Genomic DNA, 25,814 nt, shown 5'->3' on the forward strand with positions numbered 1-25,814 from the left:
AAAGTCTTGTCTAAAGTCCACTTTAAGGGAGGATATTAGCGAAGGAAATGAGGATGTCGAGTCCATATGGGTCGAAATTCATGGAGGGAAAAATGGTAACAAAATTCTCATTGGGGTCTGTTACAAACCCCCAAATATAACAGAAACCATGGAAAGTCTACTTCTAAAGCAGATAGATGAAGCTGCAACCCATAATGATGTCCTGGTTATGGGGGACTTTAACTACCCGGATATTAACTGGGAAACAGAAACCTGTGAAACCCATAAAGGCAACAGGTTTCTGCTAATAACCAAGAAAAATTATCTTTCACAATTGGTGCAGAATCCAACCAGAGGAGCAGCACTTTTAGACCTAATACTATCTAATAGACCTGACAGAATAACAAATCTGCAGGTGGTTGGGCATCTAGGAAATAGCGACCACAATATTGTACAGTTTCACCTGTCTTTCACTAGGGGGGCTTGTCAGGGAGTCACAAAAACACTGAACTTTAGGAAGGCAAAGTTTGACCAGCTTAGAGATGCCCTTAATCTGGTAGACTGGGACAATATCCTCAGAAATAAGAATACAGATAATAAATGGGAAATGTTTAAGAACATCCTAAATAGGCAGTGTAAGCGGTTTATACCTTGTGGGAATAAAAGGACTAGAAATAGGAAAAACCCAATGTGGCTAAACAAAGAAGTAAGACAGGCAATTAACAGTAAAAAGAAAGCATTTGCACTACTAAAGCAGGATGGCACCATTGAAGCTCTAAAAAACTATAGGGAGAAAAATACTTTATCTAAAAAACTAATTAAAGCTGCCAAAAAGGAAACAGAGAAGCACATTGCTAAGGAGAGTAAAACTAATCCCAAACTGTTCTTCAACTATATCAATAGTAAAAGAATAAAAACTGAAAATGTAGGCCCCTTAAAAAATAGTGAGGAAAGAATGGTTGTAGATGACGAGGAAAAAGCTAACATATTAAACACCTTCTTCTCCACGGTATTCACGGTGGAAAATGAAATGCTAGGTGAAATCCCAAGAAACAATGAAAACCCTATATTAAGGGTCACCAATCTAACCCAAGAAGAGGTGCGAAACCGGCTAAATAAGATTAAAATAGATAAATCTCCGGGTCCGGATGGCATACACCCACGAGTACTAAGAGAACTAAGTAATGTAATAGATAAACCATTATTTCTTATTTTTAGGGACTCTATAGCGACAGGGTCTGTTCCGCAGGATTGGCGCATAGCAAATGTGGTGCCAATATTCAAAAAGGGCTCTAAAAGTGAACCTGGAAATTATAGGCCAGTAAGTCTAACCTCTATTGTTGGTAAAATATTTGAAGGGTTTCTGAGGGATGTTATTCTGGATTATCTCAATGAGAATAACTGTTTAACTCCATATCAGCATGGGTTTATGAGAAATCGCTCCTGTCAAACCAATCTAATCAGTTTTTATGAAGAGGTAAGCTATAGGCTGGACCACGGTGAGTCATTGGACGTGGTATATCTCGATTTTTCCAAAGCGTTTGATACCATGCCGCACAAGAGGTTGGTACACAAAATGAGAATGCTTGGTCTGGGGGAAATTGTGTGTAAATGGGTTAGTAACTGGCTTAGTGATAGAAAGCAGAGGGTGGTTATAAATGGTATAGTCTCTAACTGGGTCGCTGTGACCAGTGGGGTACCGCAGGGGTCAGTATTGGGACCTGTTCTCTTCAACATATTCATTAATGATCTGGTAGAAGGTTTACACAGTAAAATATCGATATTTGCAGATGATACAAAACTATGTAAAGCAGTTAATACAAGAGAAGATAGTATTCTGCTACAGATGGATCTGGATAAGTTGGAAACTTGGGCTGAAAAGGTGGCAGATGAGGTTTAACAATGATAAATGTAAGGTTATACACATGGGAAGAAGGAATCAATGTCACCATTACACACTGAATGGGAAACCACTGGGTAAATCTGACAGGGAGAAGGACTTGGGGATCCTAGTTAATGATAAACTTACCTGGAGCAGCCAGTGCCAGGCAGCAGCTGCCAAGGCAAATAGGATCATGGGGTGCATTAAAAGAGGTCTGGATACACATAATGAGAGCATTATACTGCCTCTGTACAAATCCCTAGTTAGACCGCACATGGAGTACTGTGTCCAGTTTTGGGCACCGGTGCTCAGGAAGGATATAATGGAACTAGAGAGAGTACAAAGGAGGGCTACAAAATTAATAAAGGGGATGGGAGAACTACAATACCCAGATAGATTAGCGAAATTAGGATTATTTAGTCTAGAAAAAAGACGACTGAGGGGCGATCTAATAACCATGTATAAGTATATAAGGGGACAATACAAATATCTCGCTGAGGATCTGTTTATACCAAGGAAGGTGACGGGCACAAGGGGGCATTCTTTGCGTCTGGAGGAGAGAAGGTTTTTCCACCAACATAGAAGAGGATTCTTTACTGTTAGGGCAGTGAGAATCTGGAATTGCTTGCCTGAGGAGGTGGTGATGGCGAACTCAGTCGAGGGGTTCAAGAGAGGCCTGGATGTCTTCCTGGAGCAGAACAATATTGTATCATACAATTAGGTTCTGTAGAAGGACGTAGATCTGGGGATTTATTATGATGGAATATAGGCTGAACTGGATGGACAAATGTCTTTTTTCGGCCTTACTAACTATGTTACTATGTTAATATGGCACCTCTTCCCTTCTAAGCTTTGCACTGTGTTAGGACTGGCGGAATGCACCAGATAATAATTACAGATGGTATAATGTATGTTTGCAGTGCGGGGTCCACCATGCAGCTAAGACACCTGCTGCTTGGTAATGACAGACTATATGGTGGTATAATGTGAGTACACACATGGATTAGCTTCACCCGGTATGAAGGAAGCGAACCCTGTTGCATCACAGGGCTGCGATGCCGCACAGAGAGCGCAAGCAAGGTGACAAAGAACTCTGCCCCAAGACTCAGGGTAAGAGTCCCTCTAGATCTCTTGCACTCGACACCACTACTGTGGTGCCAGGGAATCAATTAAACTAAACATTTACCGCACAGGAGTGCGTGCAGCGCCGCTCTGGCGGACGCCACTAACCACCCTAACCAGGGCCAGTAAAGCGCACTATCTGCACACGGCGCCGCTCTAGTGGTCGCTGCTAACTAGATTAGTATTTTATGCTAATGTGCAGGATAGCACTGTTGGACGCTAGGTAGCTCTATCATTCACGAGCAGGCAACAACACTAGGGATGGGAATGATTCGGAGCTTATTTCCATCGACAGGCATTCATCCACACACACAAGTTAACAAGTTTTACACTAGCACATGGCCGAACCTTTTATAGTCGTAGCGCTCCGGGACCTTCCTGATGGTAGCCGCCTGACCGCCAGGACCTGAGCATGTGACCCCCGAACTCCAATGGGAGATCGTCCCGTGGGCATGCTCAGTGAGGGAATAGCAGGACTTAGTCCCTGAAACATCTGCTTGCGGCTGATCAGTGCTGGCTACAAAGGCAGAGCCTAGAAAGGCAGCAGTACCCAAGCGCACAGTATCAGCTTGAGCCAGACGCTGGGATCGACATCTCTGCTGAGCAGGTTCCACTGCGGCTGGAGGAGAATGTGAGACCACAGTGGATATGGTTCGAGATTCCTCCTATGCAGCGGCGGGAACTCGACACGTAACACACCGTGCCTCAAAAGTAGTATTTCCCCACGTATGGAGCATCGGTGTACTCAGGAGAAAATGCTCAGCAAATTTTATGGTGCAACGTCTCCTGTTTCACTTATGCAAAATACTAAATTTGGGGCTAAAATTTTTTTTTTGTGAGGAAAATGTGATTTTATTATTTTCATGGCTTAACGGTATAAACTTCTGTGAAGCACCTGGGGGATCGAGATGCTCACCATGCATCTAAATACATTCCTTGAGGGGTCTAGTTTCCAAAATGGGGTCACTTGTGGGGGGGGGGGGTTACCACTGTTTTGGTACATCAGGGGATCTCCAAATGGGACATGACATCTGCTAATGATGCCAGGAAATTTTACATTCAAAAAGTCAAATGACCCTTTTCCCTTCAGAGCCCTGCCGTGCGCCCAAACAGTAGTTTTCTCCCTCATATTAGGTATCGGCATAAGCAGGGGAAATTGCACAACAAATTGTATGGTGCAATTTCTCCTTTTGCTCTTATGAAAATACAATATTTTGACCTAAAATATATTTATGGGCAAAATTAGATTTTTATTATTTTTATGGCTCAACGTTATAAACTTCTGTGAAGCACCTGAGGGTTCAGTGTGCACACCACACATCTAGATCTGTTCCCTGTGGGGTCTATTTTCCAAATGGTGCCACTTGCTGGGGATTTTCACTGTTTAGGCACATTAGAGGCTCTCCAAACGTGTCATGGTGTCCACTAATTGTTCCAGCAAAAAAGTGGTTTTCTCCCTCATATGGGGTATTGACAAGCTTAGGAGAAATTACACAACACATTTTGGTGTCCATTATTTCATGTTACCCTTGTCAAAATAAAAAAATTAGATCTGAAGTAAAAAATTTGTGAAAAAAGTTAAATGTTCATTTTTTTTTTCCAAATTCCACAAATTGCTCTGAAGCACCTGAAGGGTTAATAATCTTCTTGAATGTGGTTTTGAGCACCTTGAGTGGGGCAGTTTTTGGAATGGTGTCCCTTTTGGGCATTTTCTATCATATAGACCCCTCAAAGTGACTTCAAATGTGATGTCGTCCCTAAATAAAAATTGTGTTGTAAAAATGAGAAATCGCTGGTCAACTGTTAACCCTTATAACTTCCTAAAAAAAAATTTGGTTCCAAAATTGTGCAGACGTAAAGTAGACATGTGGGAGATGTTACAGTATTTCATAAATATTTTGTGTGAAATATATCTGTGATTTAAGGGCATGAAAATTCAAAGTTGGTAAATTGCGAAATTTTCAAAATTTCCGCGAAATTTCCATTTTTTTCACAAATAGAGGCAAGTCATATCAAATCAATTTTACCACTATCATGAAGTAAAATATGTAATGTCACACAAAAAAATCTTATAATCAACGTGTTCCATTGAAGCATTCCAGAGTTATTACCTCATAAAGGGACAGTGGTCAGAATTGTAAAAATTGGCCAGGTCATTAAGGTGCACACCATCCTTGGGGATAAAGGTGTTAAAGGGGGCATGTCATTTTGTACATGCAAGACTATCTGTGCTCAGCTCAGCATTATTTCAATGGAAGTGCAGTCAATCACTAAATAGGCTCATCCAGTGGACTCCTTAGCATAATAAGAAGACATTTTAATAAATAAAATAAAATTTATACTGAAAGTTTTCCCACAAAACAATCTATCAACTGCTCAGCTCCGATCAAAGACCACATTTAATGCAACAGGTGCCTTTTCAATATACCTAATTTGGACGTGTCCGTGTGTCTGGACGTGTCCGTGGGTCTGTGCAGCTGAACAGTAACTTAGATATCCATAGTTACTACCACTAGCAGCTCACTGCCTGGGTGTAACCATGGATACCTAAGGAGAGGAGCTCTCCCTGGTGTCGAGTTAAGGCATAAGCCTTTTTTGCAACACTCAGGCAACACTGATGTAACCGTGTGAGGCAACATTGCAAAGATGGATCAAATTGAGCGCGCTGCTGCACGTAGAGAAGCGAATCGCATACAGATGCATAACCTGCGTCTTAATGAAACAGAAGACGAACAAAATTGTCGAAGAACTGCTGATGCAGCCCGACAGAGGGCTGCCAGAGCAAGAGAAATGAATGAAGTAACTAAATCACGTAGAGCATCTAATGCTGCACGACAACGAGCAACACACAGTGCACAAAGTGATACACATATTTCACAAAAAAGAGAACAAGATAGAATACATGTCCAAAATGCAAGAGCCACTCGATGATGGCAAGTTACCATTGCCGCTAGAGGACTTCTCAATCAAATTGATGAGACACGTATTGAAGAGCACTATGCTGGCGAACTGACATTTCAATTTAAGTTCTGCCAATCTAAAAATTTCAAAGACAAAATGGCGCAAGACAAAACATTCCCTTCCTGCTGCGAGAGAGGGTGCATCCAATTACGTCCCATTCGTATGGATGATCAATTAGTCAAGTTGCTTAAAGGAGAGCATCACCACTCCAATAACTTTATGGCTAATATAAAGCAATAGAATAGCTCGCTTGCCTTGGCATCAATGGGAGCACAAGTAGCGCCACCTCCTGGGCATGGACCATACTGTTTTCGAATTCATGGACAAATTTACCACAGAACTGTCCCATTGCATCCCGCTGTGGGTAGTACTCCCAAGTTTGCCCAGATTTATATCTTGGACAGTGAAGAAGCATTAAGTACAAGAAGTCAAGCAAATAAAATTGCCTCCCAGCACTGCTATTATCTCTTGGAGAGAAAATTAAAGCAATTAACCCACTTTCAAGAGCCTTCACAATGATGAGGGAATTTGAAATAGAGGAAGAGAAGATTGCTGAATTAGAAAATCGCGATCCACTTGAAATAACAATGTCAATTATAAATGACTACAATGATGACCAGAGGTGCTACAATGCACCAAGGTGCAATGAAGTAGCTATAATTTATCAAAATGCAATGGTTGAACCCCCATTTAATAGGGACATCAGAGTTCACCTCAAAAGTGAAAACCAAACTGTTCAAATCAGCTTTCTTCACAGAAAGTGTGATGCAATGACATATCCACTTCTATTCCCATATGGGGACAGTGGATTCGCCACAGTGTGAAAACATGCGGTAGTCCACCTGTGAGAAGGAGAGAGCTGGAGGGAGAGTGCACACCCCAGAGCTGAGGGGTTAGATTGAGAAAGAAAGAAGGCGGTGTAGCTTGCTTCATGGGTGAGGTACTCTGCTGAGTAGCAGATATTGCTACTAGGCCCAAAAGGATTTCCTGGGCCAGATACTGTTAAAAAAAATAGTACTTAGGTAAACAGGTGGTGTAGCTTGCTTCATGGGTGAAGTACGCTGCTGAGTAGCACCAAATTCTACTAGGTCCAAAAGGATTTCCTGGGCTAGATGTCGTTACAAAATAGTAGTTAGGTAAACAAGCGTTGTAGCTTGCTTCATGGGTGGGGTACTTAGGTAAACAGGCAGTGGGTGGCTGGGCTACTCTGCTGACTAGCAGACACTGAAGCTTTGGAGCAGACCTCTGAATTCCAGGCCATAGTGTGAGTAAACAACTCTGCAGATGACCCATCCACCTGGAATTGACATGACATTGCCATGTAAAACTCAGCAATGGGACTAAATAAAGAGTCTCCATTTTTTCCAAAAATTCGGCCACAGATACCACTTAAGTGGCATCAATTTCGCCAGAGTTTTCTTTAAAACGGTTGGTGAGGTGATTTTCAAAAATCATCAAACTTTTAGTCTCCCCAAGATGACACAAGGGTAAAAAAGGCCTTGCGGATCCAGGATTTCTTCATCTTGATGAAAGTTAGTCTGTCTACATTGTCACTGGACAGCCGCGTGCGCTTATCTGTCAGCACACCACCAGCAGCACTGAACACACGTTTAGAGAGAACGCTGGCTGCGGGGCACGACAAGATCTCCAAGGCGTGAGTGGTGAGCTCAGGCCATTTTTCAAGATTGGAAGCCCAAAATGAGCAAGGGTCCAGTTCCACAGTCATGGCATCGATGTTAACTTGGAGATACTCTTGTACCATCCTCTCTAGGCGTTGGCTGTGCGTCAGACTTCTTGTCTCCTGTGGCCTTGCAAAGGATGGTCTAAAAATTTTTTGAAACGATTGGAAAAAATTGCTATTACCAACAGATACGATGTTACTGTTATGGTTTGAGTGATGACTCGATAGTCCCACGGTTGGCAAGTTAGAACTCAGAGATTCACTACGTGCACCACTGGTGTTTTGTGGAAAAGCAGATGTTAGATTCTGTAACAGTCTCTGCTGATACTCCTGCATGCGTGAATCCCTTTCTATGGCATAAATTATTTAGCCAAATTTACTTTTGTACCGGGGATCTAAGAGTGTGGCAACCCAGTAGTCGGCATTACTTCAGATTCTAACAATCCGAGGGTCATGTTGCAGGTAGTGCAGCAAGAAGGCACTCATGTGTCTTGCGCATCCAGGAGGACCAAGTCCTTGTTCTCTTGGTGGTGGTGAGGTGAGAATCATGCTTCCTTCATCTGCCCTCTCCCCCCAACCTCGCACAACAGAAATTTGATCAAGGTCTCCCTCATCTGATGAGTCTTCCATGCCCAGCGCCAGTTCGTCCTCCACTTCTTCCTCGCCTCCTGCACCTTCCTTAACAGTTTGGCTGCTACCATGCACCCTCAGTAATCCCTCTCCCCCAGCCTCCAATGCCAGCCGCCTTGGTGCTGCCAACCTTCTTGACCTTGGAGATATTATCCCTTCTGCATACGACTCCTCCTGTTCCTCCTCCTTCTCTTGTTCCACCACCTGACTCCGAACACTGTTTAAGGTGTGCTCCAGCATGTAAATCACCGGAATGGTCATGCTGATAATGGCATCGTCAGCACTAAACATCTTCGTTGCTATTTCGAAACTGTGCAGAAGGGTGCATAGGTCCCTGATCAGAGACCACTCCTGCAGCGTGATTTGCCCCACCTCTTGATCTCGTTGGCCCAGGCTATACGTCATAACGTATTGCACCAGGGCTTGTCGTTGCTGCCACAGTCGCTGCAACATGTGCAGAGTTGAATTCCACTGTGTGGGCACATCGCATTTCAGCCGGTGAACTGGGAGGCCCAATGACTTCTGTAGAGATGTAAGTCGTTGAGCTGCGGGAAGCGAATGGCGGAAGTGAGCACACAGCGACCGTGCTCTCTGCAGAAGCCCATGTAGCCCGGGATAGTGGGATAAAAATTGCTGGACATCCAGGTTCAAAACGTGAGCCATACAAGGCACGTGTGTGACATTGCCCCGGCGAAGGGTCGCACCCTGGTTTGCAGCATTGTCGCACACAGCCTTCCCTGGCTGCAGGTTGAGTGGAGACAACCATTGATGGAACTCGGTCTCCAGAGCTGACTACAACTCCTCAGCTGTGTGACTCACATTTCCAAGACATTTCAATGTAAACACTGCCTGATGCCGTTGAGCCCTGGTGACAGCGTAGTGAGGAGATGTGTAGGATTCCTTCTGCGCAGTTACAACGTGGGTGGCATTACCAGACAGGCTTTGGGTGCAGGTGGATGACCGAGAGGAGGTTGAGGAGGCAGAAGCAGTGGAGGAACTTCTAGATACAGAGGATCAACGAGCAACTCGTGGGGACGGCAAGACTTGGACAGCAGCACCTTCTCCTGATGTCGCAGTAGTTACCCAGTGCCCAGTCACCGACATGTAACGCCCCTGTCCATGTCTACTCGTCCAAGTGTCTGTGGTGAAATGCACCCTGTCACACACAGAGTTTCTCAAGGAAGTGGTGATTTTGTGTGAGACATGTTGGTGTAGCGCAGGCACAGCTTTCTTTGAGAACTAGTGGCGACTGGGCATCTGGTACTGGGGCACTGCGACGGACATAAGGTCTCGAAAATCCTCTGTGTCCACCAGGCGTAAAGGCAGCATTTCTGTAGCCAACAGCTTGCAGATTGAGAAATTCAACCTCTTAGCTTTGTCATGGCTAGGAGGAAATGGTCTTTTACTTGTCCACATCTGAGGGACTGAGGGCTGGCTGCCGTGCTTAGACGGAGTTGAGTAGGGTGTCCCTGGCAAACTGCAGGTCTGTGAGGAAGGTGCAGGCGGAGATGTTATGTTGCCTTGATCAAAATGTGGTTTTGATGTCGGAGAGCGCTCAACAACAGCAGGTGTTTCCACTTGCAAATGTCCTGACAACCTGCCAATCACACTGGCTGTTGCGGGTAAAAAGGTGTAAGGTCTGCGTCCAAAACCATGTGCGACTGCTGTCCCCACAGTCACAGAGGATGAAGAGGACATGGATTCACTTGATGGGGCAGACGGTGGTTGACCCGGCCCACTAGGTCGCATTGTAGCACAGTGAGCTTCCCACTGCAACTTATGCCTCATATCCATGTGACGGTTCATGCATGAAGTACTCAAGCTAGTCATTTTTTGTCCTCTACTGAGATTTTGTTGACAAATCTTACAGACAACATGAGTTGGGTCATCTTTTGCAATGTCAAAAAATGCCCAGGCTATGCAAGGCTTAGAGCCCATGTGACCTGAAGAGCCACCACGACTTCTGTGTGTTACCCCATGCTCAGATGGGCGGCTGGAGACTTGGGAGCTGTGAGGAAGCAAGTGCGATTGGGGTGACAACTCTGAGGACTGGAGTAGTTGTGATGTTGAAGTTGACATGGAGGAGAGCCCACTTGAATGAGCACTTGACATCCGTTCAAGCACCTGCTGTTTTTGTGCCTCATCTGGAATTTTTGGCAATGCTTGTAGCGATGGTCGTAAGAAAGGGATCATATCAGATTGTCCACGAAAAGAAGTAGACATTACTTTGTCTGGAAGATGGTCTTTCTTCTGCAGATGTTACTGTTGCTTTACCACCTACCCCAAGGACACAACCATTTTTCCCTTTCCAACACGCCTATTCCCCTTTCCACAGGAGCAGGCCTTTTGTCACTCATTTTAGTGCTTAACTAATTGGCAACTCTGTATCTGTAGTTGTTGGCACAAGAACCGATGGATGAAAACTGAGCAGAACTCAGTGGCCAAACTGTGGTACTAGGCCCAAAACTATTAACTGGGTTAGATGCAATAAAAATTTAGATACACAGGCGTTGTAGTTAGCTTCACAGGCGGGCTACTCTGCTGACGTGCAGACACTGCTCCTAGGCCCAAAACTATTAACGGGATTAGATGCAGTAAAAATAGAGATACACAGGCGGTATAGTTAGTTTCACAGGGGGGCTACTCTGCTGACGTGCAGACACTGCTCCTAGGCCCAAAACTATTAACTGGATTAGAGGCAGTAAAAATTTAGATACACAGGCGGTATAGTTAGTTTCACAGGCGGGCCACTCTGCTGACGTGCAGACACTGCTCCTAGGCCCAAAAATATTAACTGGATTAGATGCAGTAAAAATAGAGATACACAGGAAGTGTAGTTAGTTTCACAGGCGGGCTACTCTGCTGACGTGCAGACACTGCTCCTAGGCCCAAAACTATTAACTGGATTAGATGCAGTAAAAATAGAGATATACAGACGGTGTAGTTAGTTTCACAAGCGGGCTACTCTGCTGAGATGCAGACACTGCTCCTAGGCCCAAAACTATTAACTGGATTAGATGCAGTAAAAATAGAGATATACAGGCGGTGTAGTTAGTTTCACAGGCGGGCTACTCTGCTGACGTGCAGACACTGCTCCTAGGCCCAAAACTATTAACTGGATTAAATGCAGTAAAAACTTGAGATACACAGGAGGTATAGTTAGTTTCGCAGGCGGGCTACTCTGCTGACGTGCAGACACTGCTCCTAGGTCCAAAAATATTAATTGGATTAGATGCAGTAAAAATAGAGATACACAGGCGGTATAGTTAGTTTCACAGGCGGGCTACTCTGCTGAAGTGCAGACACTGCTCTGAGGCCCAAAACTATTAACTGAATTAGATGCGGTAAAAATTTAGATACACAGGCGGTATAGTTAGTTTCACAGGCGGGCTACTCTGCTGACGTGCAGACACTGCTCCTAGGCCCAAAAATATTAACTGGATTAGATGCAGTAAAAATTGAGATACACAGGCGGTGTAGCTGGCTTCAAAGGCGGGCTACTCAGATGACTATCAGACATTCCTACTAGCCCAAAAGGATTGGCTGAGCTAAATTACACCAAATGCTGTGCCAAACACTTGCACAGCACTGGCACAGACCTGCCTGGCAAACAGTGCTATGAACTGCTGTAACCTACCCTGAAAATGGCTGATATTACAACTAGTCCCGACTCCTCCCGACTCCCTAAACCTATCTCTCTGAAAATTTGCTCCAAAAAAACACTTTTAGATGGTATATCGCCCACAGCAGCAGTGGTGCCGTCTAACATTAAGCTGCAGCAGTGAGGAAATGGTGGCGACGGGGCAAATGGCTGGTTCTTATAGGGCAAGGACATGTGACATACACAGCCAATGACACATGCCCTTGCTTGTGTGCATCACATGCACATTGCTGTGTGTGTGTGCACTGCTGATAGGCTGAGAGACTGCACCGCCCCACTGCAAATGCAGGAAAGAAAAAAAAATGGAGAGCTGCATTATTTCAGCACAGATCTATCCCCCGCCCCCCCCCCCCTTCCACTATACACTGAAACAGTCTATTAACAATGATAAACAATTTTAATGTGCAAATCAAGTTAGGCTTTTGTTTTGAACGAACAGTTATCGAACAGAAACTCGAACAGCCAAATTTTAAGCAAATTGTTCAAGTTCGTTGAACGATTCGAACACCGCCCAAAACAGCTCGAATTTGAAATTGGCGAACAGTTCGACTCGAACACCGCTCACCTCTACTCAGGATGAAGTTGAGTACAATGGAGAGTTGTCAAATGTATATGGTCTACCAGAAGGCACAATTGAAATCCCAAATTCTTTTATTGAAGAGGGTGATTTAATTACAGCTATTTTTGGCGACTCAATTGAGATTACCGATGCAACGGTAGAAGCAATTGCCAATAAATCAATCCTTACGCCATTGAATGATGACATTCACGCCTTGAACGACAAAATTCTTAGCCAAGTTCAAGGTGAACAATCAACATATGGTTCCGTTGATACAATTGCGGAAGAGGAGGGTGTGATTCTCACAGATTACCCTGTAGAGTTTCTTAACTCTTTGAATCCCACTGGGATGCCTCCTCATGAACTAAAGCTGAAACCAGGAGCTGTAATTATGCTCCTGCATAATCTTAACAGAAAGCGTGGCCTTTGTAATGGCACAAGGCTTTATGTGAAAAGCTTAAAAGCAAACGTTATTCATGCCGTTGCTTTATATGGAAAAGCAAAGGGTCAGACAGTTCTTATTCCAAGAATTTACCTGATTTCCAAAGAAAAAAACTTGCCAGTCCAGATGCGATGGCGTCAGTTTCCTGTCATGTCGGCTTTTGCAATGACATCAATAAATCTCAGAGACAGTCCTTGGATATTGTAGGAATTTACTTGCCTCTCCCAGTATTTTCACATGGGCAGTTATATGTGGCTTTCTCCAGGGGAAGAAAAAGCCAACAAATAAGGGTTAACATATTTGAGACACAGAAGCAAGGTAAACTTATTTCTAACGTTGACAAATTGTTTACTGTCGACTGTGTGTACAAAGAAGTCTTTTATTAAGCTTTTTAACAATTGTAAGAGCCAAAAAATGTTGTACACAAAAGCGGGACTAACTCCTAGCCGCGGACTGCGGACCAAACATTGGACATGGGCAGAGCCTTGGGGGCAGATCCCAAGTGCGCTCAACCATGTGAAATAGCTAACACTCAGGAACATTGAGGAATAGCGCTATCGGATAGCTCTACCCGTTCATTTCCTTTAGGAATAGGGCTCTGGGCTAGCTCTACCCATTCACTTTCTTCATGGATAGCGCTATCGAATAGCTCTACCCGAACAGTATTAACTACAGAGCTTTCTCATACACAAGGTAGGAGTGGTAGGAGAGGTACATCAGGTATTTATGTTTGCTATTAGTCTGCACATATGCCAGTCTGGTGCGTGGGTACACCCCATTGTGAGATCAGTCTGCTGTGTGGTTACACCCCATTGTGTGATTCGTAATCACAGTGTGTGCCCGAAGGGCGCGCAATCACTCGTTGTATACTATATACAGTATATTAACCCCTTCATGACCAGGGTATTTTTGGTTTTGCCCTTTTGTTTTTCGCTCCTCTTCTTCCCAGAGCCATAACTTTTTAATTTCAATATGGCTATGTGAGGGCTTGTTTTTTGTGGAACGAGTTGTACTTTTGAAAGACACCATTTTAACATATTGTGTCGTATAAAACAGGAAAAAAATTCCAAGTGCTGTGAAATTGCAAAAAAAAAAGTGCAATCGTCCACGGTTGTTTTTTGTTTGTCTTTTTTATCATGTACAATAAATGCTAAACCTGACCTGCCATTATGATTCTCCAGATCATTACGAATTAATAGACACCAAACATCTCTAGATTCTTTTTTATCTAAGTGGTAAAAAAAAGTCCAAACTTTGTTAAAAAAAAATGTTGTGCCATTTCCGAAAAACATCGCGTCTCCATTTTTCGTGATCTTGGGTTGGGTGAGGGCTTATTTTTTGCACGCCAAGCTGTCATCTTTAATGATACTATTTTTGTGCAGATACAATCTTATGATTTCATTTTAATGCAATGTCACAGCGACCACAAAATCGTAATTCTGGCATTTTGACTTTTTTTCTCGCTGTGCTGTTTACCGATCAGGTTAATCCTTATTTTTTATTGATAGATCGGGCAATTCTGAGAGCGGTGATACCAAATATGTGTATGTTTGATTTTTTTATTGTTTTATTATGAATGGGGCAAAAGGGGGGTTTTTTGAACTTTTATATTTTTTAATTTTTTTATATTGTTAACAGCCGCGGGAGGATCGCGATTCCTGCTGCGGCTGTTAGCAACACATGTTAGCTATTCAAAGCTGTTTTATGCCGGTGCATAAAAATCAGACAGCACTCGCAGTGCTGTGCGATTTTTTTCTCACACCCATAGGCTTGCATTTGTGAGTCTTGGACGATATACGGGTACAATCGCACCATGCTGCGATTTTGCACGCACGTTGAATACACCAGAGAAAATAAAGGGTGATGTGAGCTGCTCCATAGATTAACACTGGTCCGAGTGCTATGCGATGTTTTCTTGTATAGCACTCGCCCGTATTCTACGGTAGTGTGACGCCGGCCTTACAGGGAAAATTGACCTCCTGTTTATATACAGAGCTTTGAAGGATTCAGCTAGTCAGTTTTTAATCATGTGATGTCATAGACATAATGGAAAACAGAAGATTTATCTGGGTAGAAGGGCAAAATGAGCAATTGTAAATACACAGTGCTACAGTTAGGGCCAGAAATATTTGGACAGTGACACAAGTTTTGTTATTTTAGCTGTTTACAAAAACATGTTCAGAAATACAATTATATATATAATATGGGCTGAAAGTGCACACTCCCAGCTGCAATATGATAGTTTCCACATCCAAATCGGAGAAAGGGTTTAGGAATCATAGCTCTGTAATGCATAGCGTCCTCTTTTTCAAGGGACCAAAAGTAATTGGACAATGGACTCTAAGGGCTGCAATCAACTCTGAAGGCGTCTCCCTCGTTAACCTGTAATCAATGAAGTAGTTAAAAGGTCAGGGGTGGATTCCAGGTGTGTGGTTTTGCATTTGGAAGCTGTTGCTGTGAGCAGACAACATGCGGTCAAAGGAACTCTCAATTGAGGTGAAGCAGAACATCCTGAGGCTGAAAAAAAAGAAAAAATCCATCAGAGAGATAGCAGACATGCTTGGAGTAGCAAAATCAACAGTTGGGTACATTCTGAGAAAAAAGGAATTGACTGGTGAGCTTGGGAACTCAAAAAGGCCTGGGCGTCCACGGATGACAACAGTGGTGGATGATCGCCGCATACTTAATTTGGTGAAGAAGAACCCGTTCACAACATCAACTGAAGTCCAGAACACTCTCAGTGAAGTAGGTGTATCTGTCTCTAAGTCAACAGTAAAGAGAAGACTCCATGACAGTAAATACAAAGGGTTCACATCTAGATGCAAACCATTCATCAATACCAAAAATAGACAGGCCAGAGTTAAATTTGCAGAAAAACACCTCAAGAAGCCAGCTCAGTTCTGGAAAAGTATTCTATGGACAGATGAGACAAAGATCAACCTGTACCAGAATGATGGGAAGAAAAAAGTTTGGAGAAGAAAGGGAACGGCACATGATCCAAGGCACACCACATCCTCTGTAAAACATGGTGGAGGCAACGTGATGGCATGGGCATGCATGGCTTTCAATGGCACTGGGTCACTTGTGTTTATTGATGACATAAGAGCAGACAAGGGTAGCCGGATGAATTCTGAAGTGTACCGGGATATACTTTCAGCCCAGATTCAGCCAAATGCTGCAAAGTTGATTGGACGGCGCTTCATAGTACAGATGGACAATGACCCCAAGCATACAGCCAAAGCTACCCAGGAGTTCATGAGTCCCAAAAAGTGGAACATTCTGCAATGGCCAGGTCAATCTCCAGATCTAAACCCAATTGAGCATGCATTTCACTTGCTCAAATCCAGACTTATGACAGAAAGACCCACAAACAAGCAAGACCTGAAGGCTGCGGCTGTAAAGGCCTGGCAAAGCATTAAGAAGGAGGAAACCCATCGTTTGGTGATGTCCATGGGTTCCAGACTTAAGGCAGTGATTGCCTCCAAAGGATTTGCAACAAAATATTGAAAATAAAAATATTTTGTTTGGGTTATGTTTATTTGTCCAATTACTTTTGACCTCCTAAAATGTGGAGTGTTTGTAAAGAAATGTGTACAATTCCTACATTTTCTATCAGATATTTTTGTTCAACCCTTCAAATTAAATGTTACAATCTGCACTTGAATTCTGTTGTAGAGGTTTCATTTCAAATCCAATGTGGTGGCATGCAGAGCCCAACTCGCGAAAATTGTGTCACTGTCCAAATATTTCTGGCCCTAACTGTATATTATATGATGACTGCCATATTATAATAGGATACAAATTTTGATGGGAAGAGTTCTTCTTTAACTAGGTTCGAAACACCGAACAGATGCGATCTCCTCTGTTATTCTGTTATTCTTTTTCTATGTTAGTTCAATCCCTTGTTTTGGTTGGTTTTGGTTTACAAGTAATGATGCACATTGACAAAAATACTTCCTATGAAATTTGTGTGTACAGGTCCTTCTCAAAAAATTAGCATATAGTGTTAAATTTCATTATTTACCATAATGTAATGATTACAATTAAACTTTCATATATTATAGATTCATTATCCACCAACTGAAATTTGTCAGGTCTTTTATTGTTTTAATACTGATGATTTTGGCATACAACTCCTGATAACCCAAAAAACCTGTCTCAATAAATTAGCATATCAAGAAAAGGTTCTCTAAACGACCTATTACCCTAATCTTCTGAATCAACTAATTAACTCTAAACACATGCAAAAGATACCTGAGGCTTTTATAAACTCCCTGCCTGGTTCATTACTCAAAACCCCCATCATGGGTAAGACTAGCGACCTGACAGATGTCAAGAAGGCCATCATTGACACCCTCAAGCAAGAGGGTAAGACCCAGAAAGAAATTTCTCAACAAATAGGCTGTTCCCAGAGTGCTGTATCAAGGCACCTCAATGGTAAGTCTGTTGGAAGGAAACAATGTGGCAGAAAACGCTGTACAACGAGAAGAGGAGACTGGACCCTGAGGAAGATTGTGGAGAAGGACCATTTCAGACCTTGGGGAACCTGAGGAAGCAGTGGACTGAGTCTGGTGTGGAAACATCCAGAGCCACCGTGCACAGGCGTGTGCAGGAAATGGGCTACAGGTGCCGCATTCCCCAGGTAAAGCCACTTTTGAACCATAAACAGCGGCAGAGGCGCCTGACCTGGGCTACAGAGAAGCAGCACTGGACTGTTGCTAAGTGGTCCCAAGTACTTTTTTCTGATGAAAGCAAATTTTGCATGTCATTCGGAAATCAAGGTGCCAGAGTCTGGAGGAAGACTGGGGAGAAGGAAATGCCAAAATGCCTGAAGTCCAGTGTCAAGTACCCACAGTCAGTGATGGTGTGGGGTGCCATGTCAGCTGCTGGTGTTGGTCCACTGTGTTTCATCAAGGGCAGGGTCAATGCAGCTAGCTATCAGGAGATTTTGGAGCACTTCATGCTTCCATCGGCTGAAATGCTTTATGGAGATGAAGATTTCATTTTTCAGCACGACCTGGCACCTGCTCACAGTGCCAAAACCACTGGTAAATGGTTTACTGACCATGGTATTACTGTGCTCAATTGGCCTGCCAACTCTCCTGACCTGAACCCCATAGAGAATCTGTGGGATGTTGTGAAGAGAAAGTTGAGAGACGCAAGACCCAACACTCTGGATGAGCTTAAGGCCGCTATGGAAGCATCCTGGGCCTCCATAACATCTCAGCAGTGTCACAGGCTGATTGCCTCCATGCCACGCCGCATTGAAGCAGTCATTTCTGCCAAAGGATTCCCGACCAAGTATTGAGTGCATAACTGAACATTATTATTTGTTGGTTTTTTTGTTTGTTATTAAAAAACACTTTTATTTGATTGGATGGGTGAAATATGCTAATTTATTGAGACAGGTTTTTTGGGTTATCAGGAGTTGTATGCCAAAATCATCAGTATTAAAACAATAAAAGACCTGACAAATTTCAGTTGGTGGATAATGAATCTATAATATATGAAGGTTTAATTGTAATCATTACATTATGGTAAATAATGAAATTTAACACTATATGCTAATTTTTTGAGAAGGACCTGTATTTGAGGTTTATTTTAAAAAAATGGATTAAAACCAATGAAGAACCAAGAAACAACTAAGTAAATCCAGCTGGAGCAAAACCAGTCTAAAGCATGTGCTTTGCTTAATGTCAATGTCACATGAGTATAGACATAGTTGAAATTCCATTTTCATTAATATGTGGGTGGATTGTAATGTAAAAGCTGTGACATACATACCATGTGACAAGAAAAACTAACAATGAATGTCACCATCCTTTGGAATATAGTTAATGTACAGTAGGTAGTAGAGCCAAATTTGCTAGAGTTAGTAGATCTTAATTTTATTGCTTGGCTCAACTTATCAGAACATTTTATAAAGCTACAGTAGTGCTAGAAAGTTATAGAATCCTTCACAATTTTTCATACTTTTTCATATTTCTGCACAAATTTGACCTAAAACTACATCATATTTTCACACAAGTTTTAAAAGAAGATAACCAAAACCAAGTCAAACAAATGGGTCAAAAATATTAGACCTTTTAATTTTTTTTGTCTGTGAGTTTACAAAGTATGTGAATCTTTAAGATTATTATCAAATATTTTGAAGGTGAAATTTGAGTCTGATGTTTTTAACCAACGTGATAACAATCAGGTATGAGTGGGAAAACTGCATTATTTAAAGCACAAAAATCTATCAAAGTCTATCAACACATTTGTGGATATGTACTATATCATGAAGAGGAAAACAAGGAGTCAGCTCATCCATTCTGAAATCCGGAGCTTGGAGACCGGCAGTGCCGCAGGATGATTAATCAAAACCAGGGATCAAGGATTTTCTTAAAAACATCAATTTTCTTTGATGGTTGATGGTTGATGGTTGATGGTTATAGCATAGAAGTCATGCAATGACTGAAGACCTTTCTGTCTGAAATGCACCTGTCCTAGTAAATTCTTCATTTGGGTTGTGACTTCTATGCTATAACCTGATTTTTATACTTGTCAAATAAAGGTGATGCTTTTAAAAAGATCCTTGATGATGAAATCCTTTTTTCAATGTACTGTATCATGGTGCAGGCAAAAGAGATGTCTAAGGACCACAAAGGCAAATCATGCTTTAAAAAGTTACAAAACCATCTCCAACTAGTTTGGACTCCGATAATCCACAATCAGATATATTTTGTACAAAAGGAAGAAATTCAAGACCATTATTACATTACCCCAGGAGTGGACGACCAACAAAGCTGAAAGGTGTATAATTGAACTCAAAGTCACAAAGGAACCAAAGGTAATGTCTAAGTAACTGAAGGCCTCTCTCTCATGTTACTTTTCATGACTGAGTCCATCATCATAAGGCCACTAATCAACAATGGTGTGCATGGCAGGATTGTAAGAAGAAGCCACTGCTCATCAAAAAGATTTCTATTGCCCATCTGTAGTTTGCTAAAGATAACTTGGACAAGTCAGAAGGCTATTGGAACAATTTTTTGTTGACAGATGAGACTAAAAACTTTTTGGTTCAAATACGAAGCATTATGCTTGAAGAAAGGAAAATACTGAATTATAGCATAAAACCTGATTCCATTTGTAGAACACAGTAGTGATAATGTTATGGTTTAGTTCTGTTTTGCCACATCTGGGCCAGGTCTGCTTGCCATAATTGTTGTAACAATGAATTCTGATTTATTTTGAAAATTATAAAGGAAAATGTCAGGACATCTGTCCATGAGCCGAATCTCAAGAGAGTGTGGGTCATGAAGTAATACAATGACCCAAAGCAAACAAGTCGTTTTACAAAAGAATGGCTAAAAAAGAATAGGGTTTAAGTTTTGAAATGGCCAAGTCATAGACCCGACCTTAATGGTATAGGAATGTTGTGGTATGACCTGAAGCAAGTGTAAGATGGACATATTGCCCACTTTTCCCCCTCGATCAAGTGTATTGTTATATCATGTAGTGTGAACTGTGTGATGCATTAATGGTGTTAGTGACGTGTGTTGTTTGATAGTATGGAAAGTAAGAGTTAATGGTTGGGACTAGCCCTGAGTGGGAGGGGCTAAGCTGAAGGGACAGAGACCGTTTCCTGTCAGGAAGTTAGAAAGGGCCCAGAGTGCGTAGAAAAAGGACCCAAGGTCTTATGTGAGAAGTTCCGCATGACATGAGTGTCCCTAATGAGTGGAGGAGATAGAGACAGAGGATAGTGAAAGCCTAGCTGAGAGAGAGAGAGAGAAGTGAAATAAAGAACAGAGTGTTCGATCGGAAATAGGTCCTGGGTCAGGATGCCAAGCAGTATGGCCCAGAGTTTATAACTCATAGAGGTCATGGGTCTAGATGGGACAGAGTACGTAAGATGAAGAGAGTGCCTCGAGTGGGAGTTTAGAGCATCAGAAACAGAGCAGATAAGTAGGAGCCACACTGGCAATATAGTTCCCTAGAGAGGAAAAAGATGCAAAACCGTGGTTTGAGAACAGGACTCATGCTAACTGCTCTGTAGAACGGAGCTGGATTATAGTGAAGTAGAAAGGAATGTTGAAGACAGAAAATGAAACTATGTGTGAAAAGTTCATCAAGTTATGAACCTTCTATCTCCTGTTTATAATGCCCCCCAAGTTATCATTGAATAAAAAGTTTATTTTTGAGTAGTGGTCTCCCTCATTGAACTGTCAAACACTTTGTCCTGGCCAAACAAAGTCATCGGTTGCATGCGGCCTGCAAAAGTGTAGCGCCCCCAAAAGCACAAGTCAACACAACCAGCTAGGACCACCAACTTCATGTAACGTGCCACACAATTACATGAACAGTTCATTGGAGAAAACTCACCAACACAACTGAGTTGAAGTTGTTTTGTAGTGAGGAATTGGCTAAAAGTCATCCAAGCCAATGTGCAGTATTAAGAAAAATATTACTGGAATTGTTTACATGCAGTTAATGCAGCACAAGAGAGTTACCCAGATACTGAAACCAAAAATTCACATGCTTTTGCTCCTCATAAATGTGATATTGGATTATTTTCCTCAATTAAAAAATGATAATATTTTTGACTCATTTACTTTATTTGGTTCTCTTTATCTACTTTTAGGATTTGAGTGAAAATCTAAAATTTATCGGGGCAAATTTTCAAGCATTACTATAGTTTTTCTTGCAAGGATTTATCACAAAGTACGAACACACTGAATAAAAAATGTCATTTATTGTGTGTCCAGATATAGAAATACACAAATAAAATTAGTGATGCTGTAACGTCCTGCTTCTATCTCACTACATACAGAATGCCCAAGGGCACACTCACACAGTTTGCTGCAGCTCTAATATGGTGTATATATAATATATATATATTATATATAATATAACATATATGGTGTGTCAGTCACATGTCTAAGATAAGGTTTTATCTTGTGGAAGTAAACAATAAAGGCTTTAATTTGCAGGTGTAATTCAGAATTCACAGGAGAAAGATGTGAACAAATTGTTTTGTCAGCAATAAAGATAAAAGAAATGGAAGCAGCACATATTGCCATTGGGATAGGAATAGGGTTGTTAATAAGCGGATTGATTGTCTTTATCTGGTTCTACAAGGAAAAAAGGTATGTTTCAAGCCTCTCTGTTCTATTGTTGCATTGTACATATTTTTATTTTTTTCTCCTTTTTAAGTAAGTTTATGGAATGAAATGAATTTAACTAAAAGATTTAAAAATCTATGCTATTTGTATTAATGATACTAAGGAAACAATCCGTGCATTAACCCTCACTATAGGAATATGACATCTTTAACCTTTTCCTGATGTGTGATGTAATAGAATGCCACTTGTGTGTGTTGTATGGGGCGAGGAAAATCAACCATCAGCACTCAGTTTGAAGGATGCACGCTCCAAAGTCCAAGGATCCAGTCGGACCGAGAAATCACCAAAGAAGAAAAGAGAGCAGCATCCATGCCAGGTGAAGAAATATCCAAAAGAAGCTTTATTCTGCCATAGAAAGTTACAACGTTTCGGCCAACTTTCTATGGCAGAATAAAGCTTCTTTTGGATATTTCTTCACCTGGCATGGATGCTGCTCTCTTTTCTTCTTTGTTGTATGGGGCGGGCTCAGGAGCGGAGTTGCCAGCTGTTTAAACAGCTTCACCAAAGAAGAAATATTTACCCCTTTCCCAAAATTCACCATGTAAGCACAGCGCTGCGGAGACTGCGTTCACACAAATCGCCGTACATGTGCAGCGCTGCAAGTTCAGGTCACTGAACTGAATCGCGCAGTGACTGAATTAAGATGGCTGCTGTCTCTGATAACAGCAATCTATCCCTGCACTTCGTCCTGGGAGACTGTACCGCTCTCCTCTTCGGCGATCGCTGTGATTTGCCGATCAATTCTGACCAGTCAATCATTCCGTTTTAACACTAAATTTTTTAATTAAAAAAAAAAATCTATGTGGCATGCTATGATTGGTTCTCTCTGAAACAGCAGTCAAAATGGATAGGGTGATCATGATGTTATCGCTGTTTGTTAACCCTTTTTCCGCCGATTGGCTGAACAATAGTTACTGACCAATTGACGCCAAAAGGGTTGATTTAAAATAATGATCAAAGCTCTGCACGTCATCTTTTCCTCAGGTCTGGCATGCAGAGTGTTTGTTTAGATAATCTGCATACCTGAGAAAAAGAAAAATCATTAGTGGCCAGTGTGATCCTGCTGCGATCTCCTTGCCTTCTGTGTCTCTTGTGATTCTTTGCTTTGTGCTATTATGACTGTGGCATGATCGGTCTGTGATCACAGCAGCATCAGTTCCCAAATCTCTGTTCCAACTCTTTTACACCAGCATCCTTCTCCGTCAGAGGTACACTTGCAAGCGGCATTGTGTGAAGAAATCAGAAAAGCCTCCCTAAGCCGCTAAGTGGGCAACTGCTGAAAAATGACGAGAACATAGCCCAATGTAGCAGCAACATCCTGGTGTTGACAGATCGTAAGGATATGAGGGATATCCTTATCTTGACCACAATACAACATGACCACAGCATTCCCTGTCACTGTCCGAGGTACCACAACAGAAGTTCCAAAGCCAAATTGCATTCTGGATTATAACAAGTTCATGAGGGGGAAATCTCTCAGATCAGGTCATCAAACAATACAGTGCCATGTGAAGAGCAAAACTATGGTACAAGAAATTGGCTGTGCACATTGTACAGATGGAACTGTACAATGCTTTGTGCGGTTTCGATGTGTAGGCAATATTGGGATCTCCCTTCAGTTTCTGGAAGTAGCCATCAAGGCCCTAATGTTTGATGGATAGCAAGGTGAGGATCCCAGTTCTTTTGCAACTGAAGGAGTATTGTACGAGGGCAACATTTTCCCAGTCAGGTTTCCCAAACTACGAGAAAGAAAAGAACACAAAAATGGTGCCGAGTATGCTCCAAGAGGGGAATATGAAAGGACACAATTTACCAATGTGAAACCTGCCTTGAGAAACTTGGTCTTTGCACTAAGGATTGCTTCAAAGCATACAACAATTTGGTTTTACCCTGTTAACACAACATGATTTTATAGTCTGATGTTTTCTACACAACTTACACATACCACATGTCACACTGTGACGGTCGTCAGTAAGGAAGAGGGGCCTCATACTGTCACTGGAGCTAGGACCCTAACTATCCTTATCCTGGGGGTACTCTTAAAAGTAGAAAGGTCAGAGTCTTCGACATTACTATGCTCTTGAAAAAAGCCCTAATACGTCTTCTCCCCCACCCCATGAGCATGGGACAGAAATAAAAGGTAAACCAGACATCAAGACAAAACATGGATAACAGAAAGCCTCAATCATACAAAAATACTAAGCAACAATAAGAAGGAGGATAGAGACTGGGAGGAATAAACTAAATGGGAAAAGGGAACCAGCAGATATACACGTTCAACACCAAACTACAGAACTTTTCAACTACAACTCCAAACTTCAACTACTTAGCCTTAGCAAACAGCACAGCATCAGCTAAGAGCAAGGAAGCAGAGCTTTTACCAGCAGGACAGAAAGGGTCTGGCCAGGTTTTATAGAAAGAGTTAACAACCAGGACAGAAGCAGCTGAAATGGAGCTGCATGTTTCTGACCAGCATAGGAGAGGTCGTTAACCTCTTCAGCACCAAAGGAAACCAAATTCATTTAATATGGGATCCAAATACACAGGCTAAATGGAAGACCTGTGATTCACAATACGCAGTGATCTTCTACCCCCATTTCTCCCAGGTTGGCGTGTCACACTTGTGACACCACCACGTTATAAATTCATGCACCAGTAAAACCTAAGCATTAGTATCATTACTACAACTATGTCTCTAGAAAAATTGCTTGAGAGGTGTTTTTTTTTTCAAAATGGGGTCACTTGTGGTGGCTTCCACTGTTTAGGCATATCAGGTTCTCTCTAATTGTGACATGGTGCCCGCAGACCATTCCATCACATTCTGTGTTCCAAAACATCACTCCTTCTTTCTGGAGCTTGGCAGTGTGTACAAAAACTAGTTTCCCACCACATACGGGGTATCGGAGAAATTGCACAACACATTTTGGTGTCCTTTTTTTTTAGTTACACTTGTGAAAATATAAAATGTGGGACTAAAGCAGCAAATTTGCGTGAAAAATATTAGAGTTAATCTATGAGAACCTGCCTTGATTTAAGGAGCTCTCTGGGTTCTGTGGTGCTTCTACTGTTTATGTGGAGTTTAGGTTCCTGGTGCTGTATCCTCTGCTGTTTAGAGCTTTGCAGCAGAGGCAGTTGATGAGTATTATTTCCCTTTTATTTGTCTGTCTCGTGTTTGTCACTTCCCCTGTGTTCTTTACTATTTGCAGTGCTAAGGCTAGCTTCCTTGCAGGCCAGTGCACTTGCCAGGGAACACTGAGTTGACAATTAGGGACTAGGCACATGACGGTGGCGGAGGGAAGGACCCGTTTAGGGTGTTAGGGGAGCTTAGGGATAGGCACAGGTTGGATTCAGGAGGCTCCCATCCCTCGCTCCCTGCTGTTAGGGCCTTCCTCTCCCTATTCCATTTTGTTGTTGGTCTATGTTGTGCCTTCTGTTGGACTTCCCCGTGTCCACGCATGACAGGTGTACTTTCCCAAATGGTGTCCTTTGTGGGGGATTTTCCACTGTTTAGGTACATCAATGGCGCTGCAAACATCACATGGTGACCTTAATTGGACCATATGGAGTATCGACAAAAAAAGGGATTTTTTTATTTTCTGGCCTCAATGTTATATAATTTGGTGAAGCACCTGGGGGTTGAAAGTGATCACCATACATCTAGATAAATTCCTTGAGGGGTGTTCTATCCAAAATGGGGTCACTCGTGGGGGGTTCCACTGCTTAGTCACATCAG

The 25,814-nt window shown here is 42.3% G+C and overlaps 1 protein-coding gene across 2 annotated transcripts in view; it reads left to right on the forward strand.

Moving 5' to 3' along the window:
* The window catches only part of EPGN (epithelial mitogen), a 77,181-nt gene that overhangs the window by 34,632 nt on the left and 16,735 nt on the right, over positions 1-25,814 (forward strand). The window contains exon 4 of one of the 2 annotated variants that reach the window (XM_069743480.1): positions 21,890-22,045. The exons of the other annotated variant lie outside the window; for it this stretch is intronic. Coding sequence (XP_069599581.1) covers positions 21,890-22,045 — 156 coding nt within the window. The remainder of the gene's footprint in view (positions 1-21,889; positions 22,046-25,814) is intronic. 2 annotated transcript variants of the gene reach the window in all.

This window comes from Ranitomeya imitator, chromosome 1 (assembly GCF_032444005.1).
Source record: "Ranitomeya imitator isolate aRanImi1 chromosome 1, aRanImi1.pri, whole genome shotgun sequence".
Classification (NCBI taxonomy): Eukaryota; Metazoa; Chordata; class Amphibia; order Anura; family Dendrobatidae; genus Ranitomeya; species Ranitomeya imitator.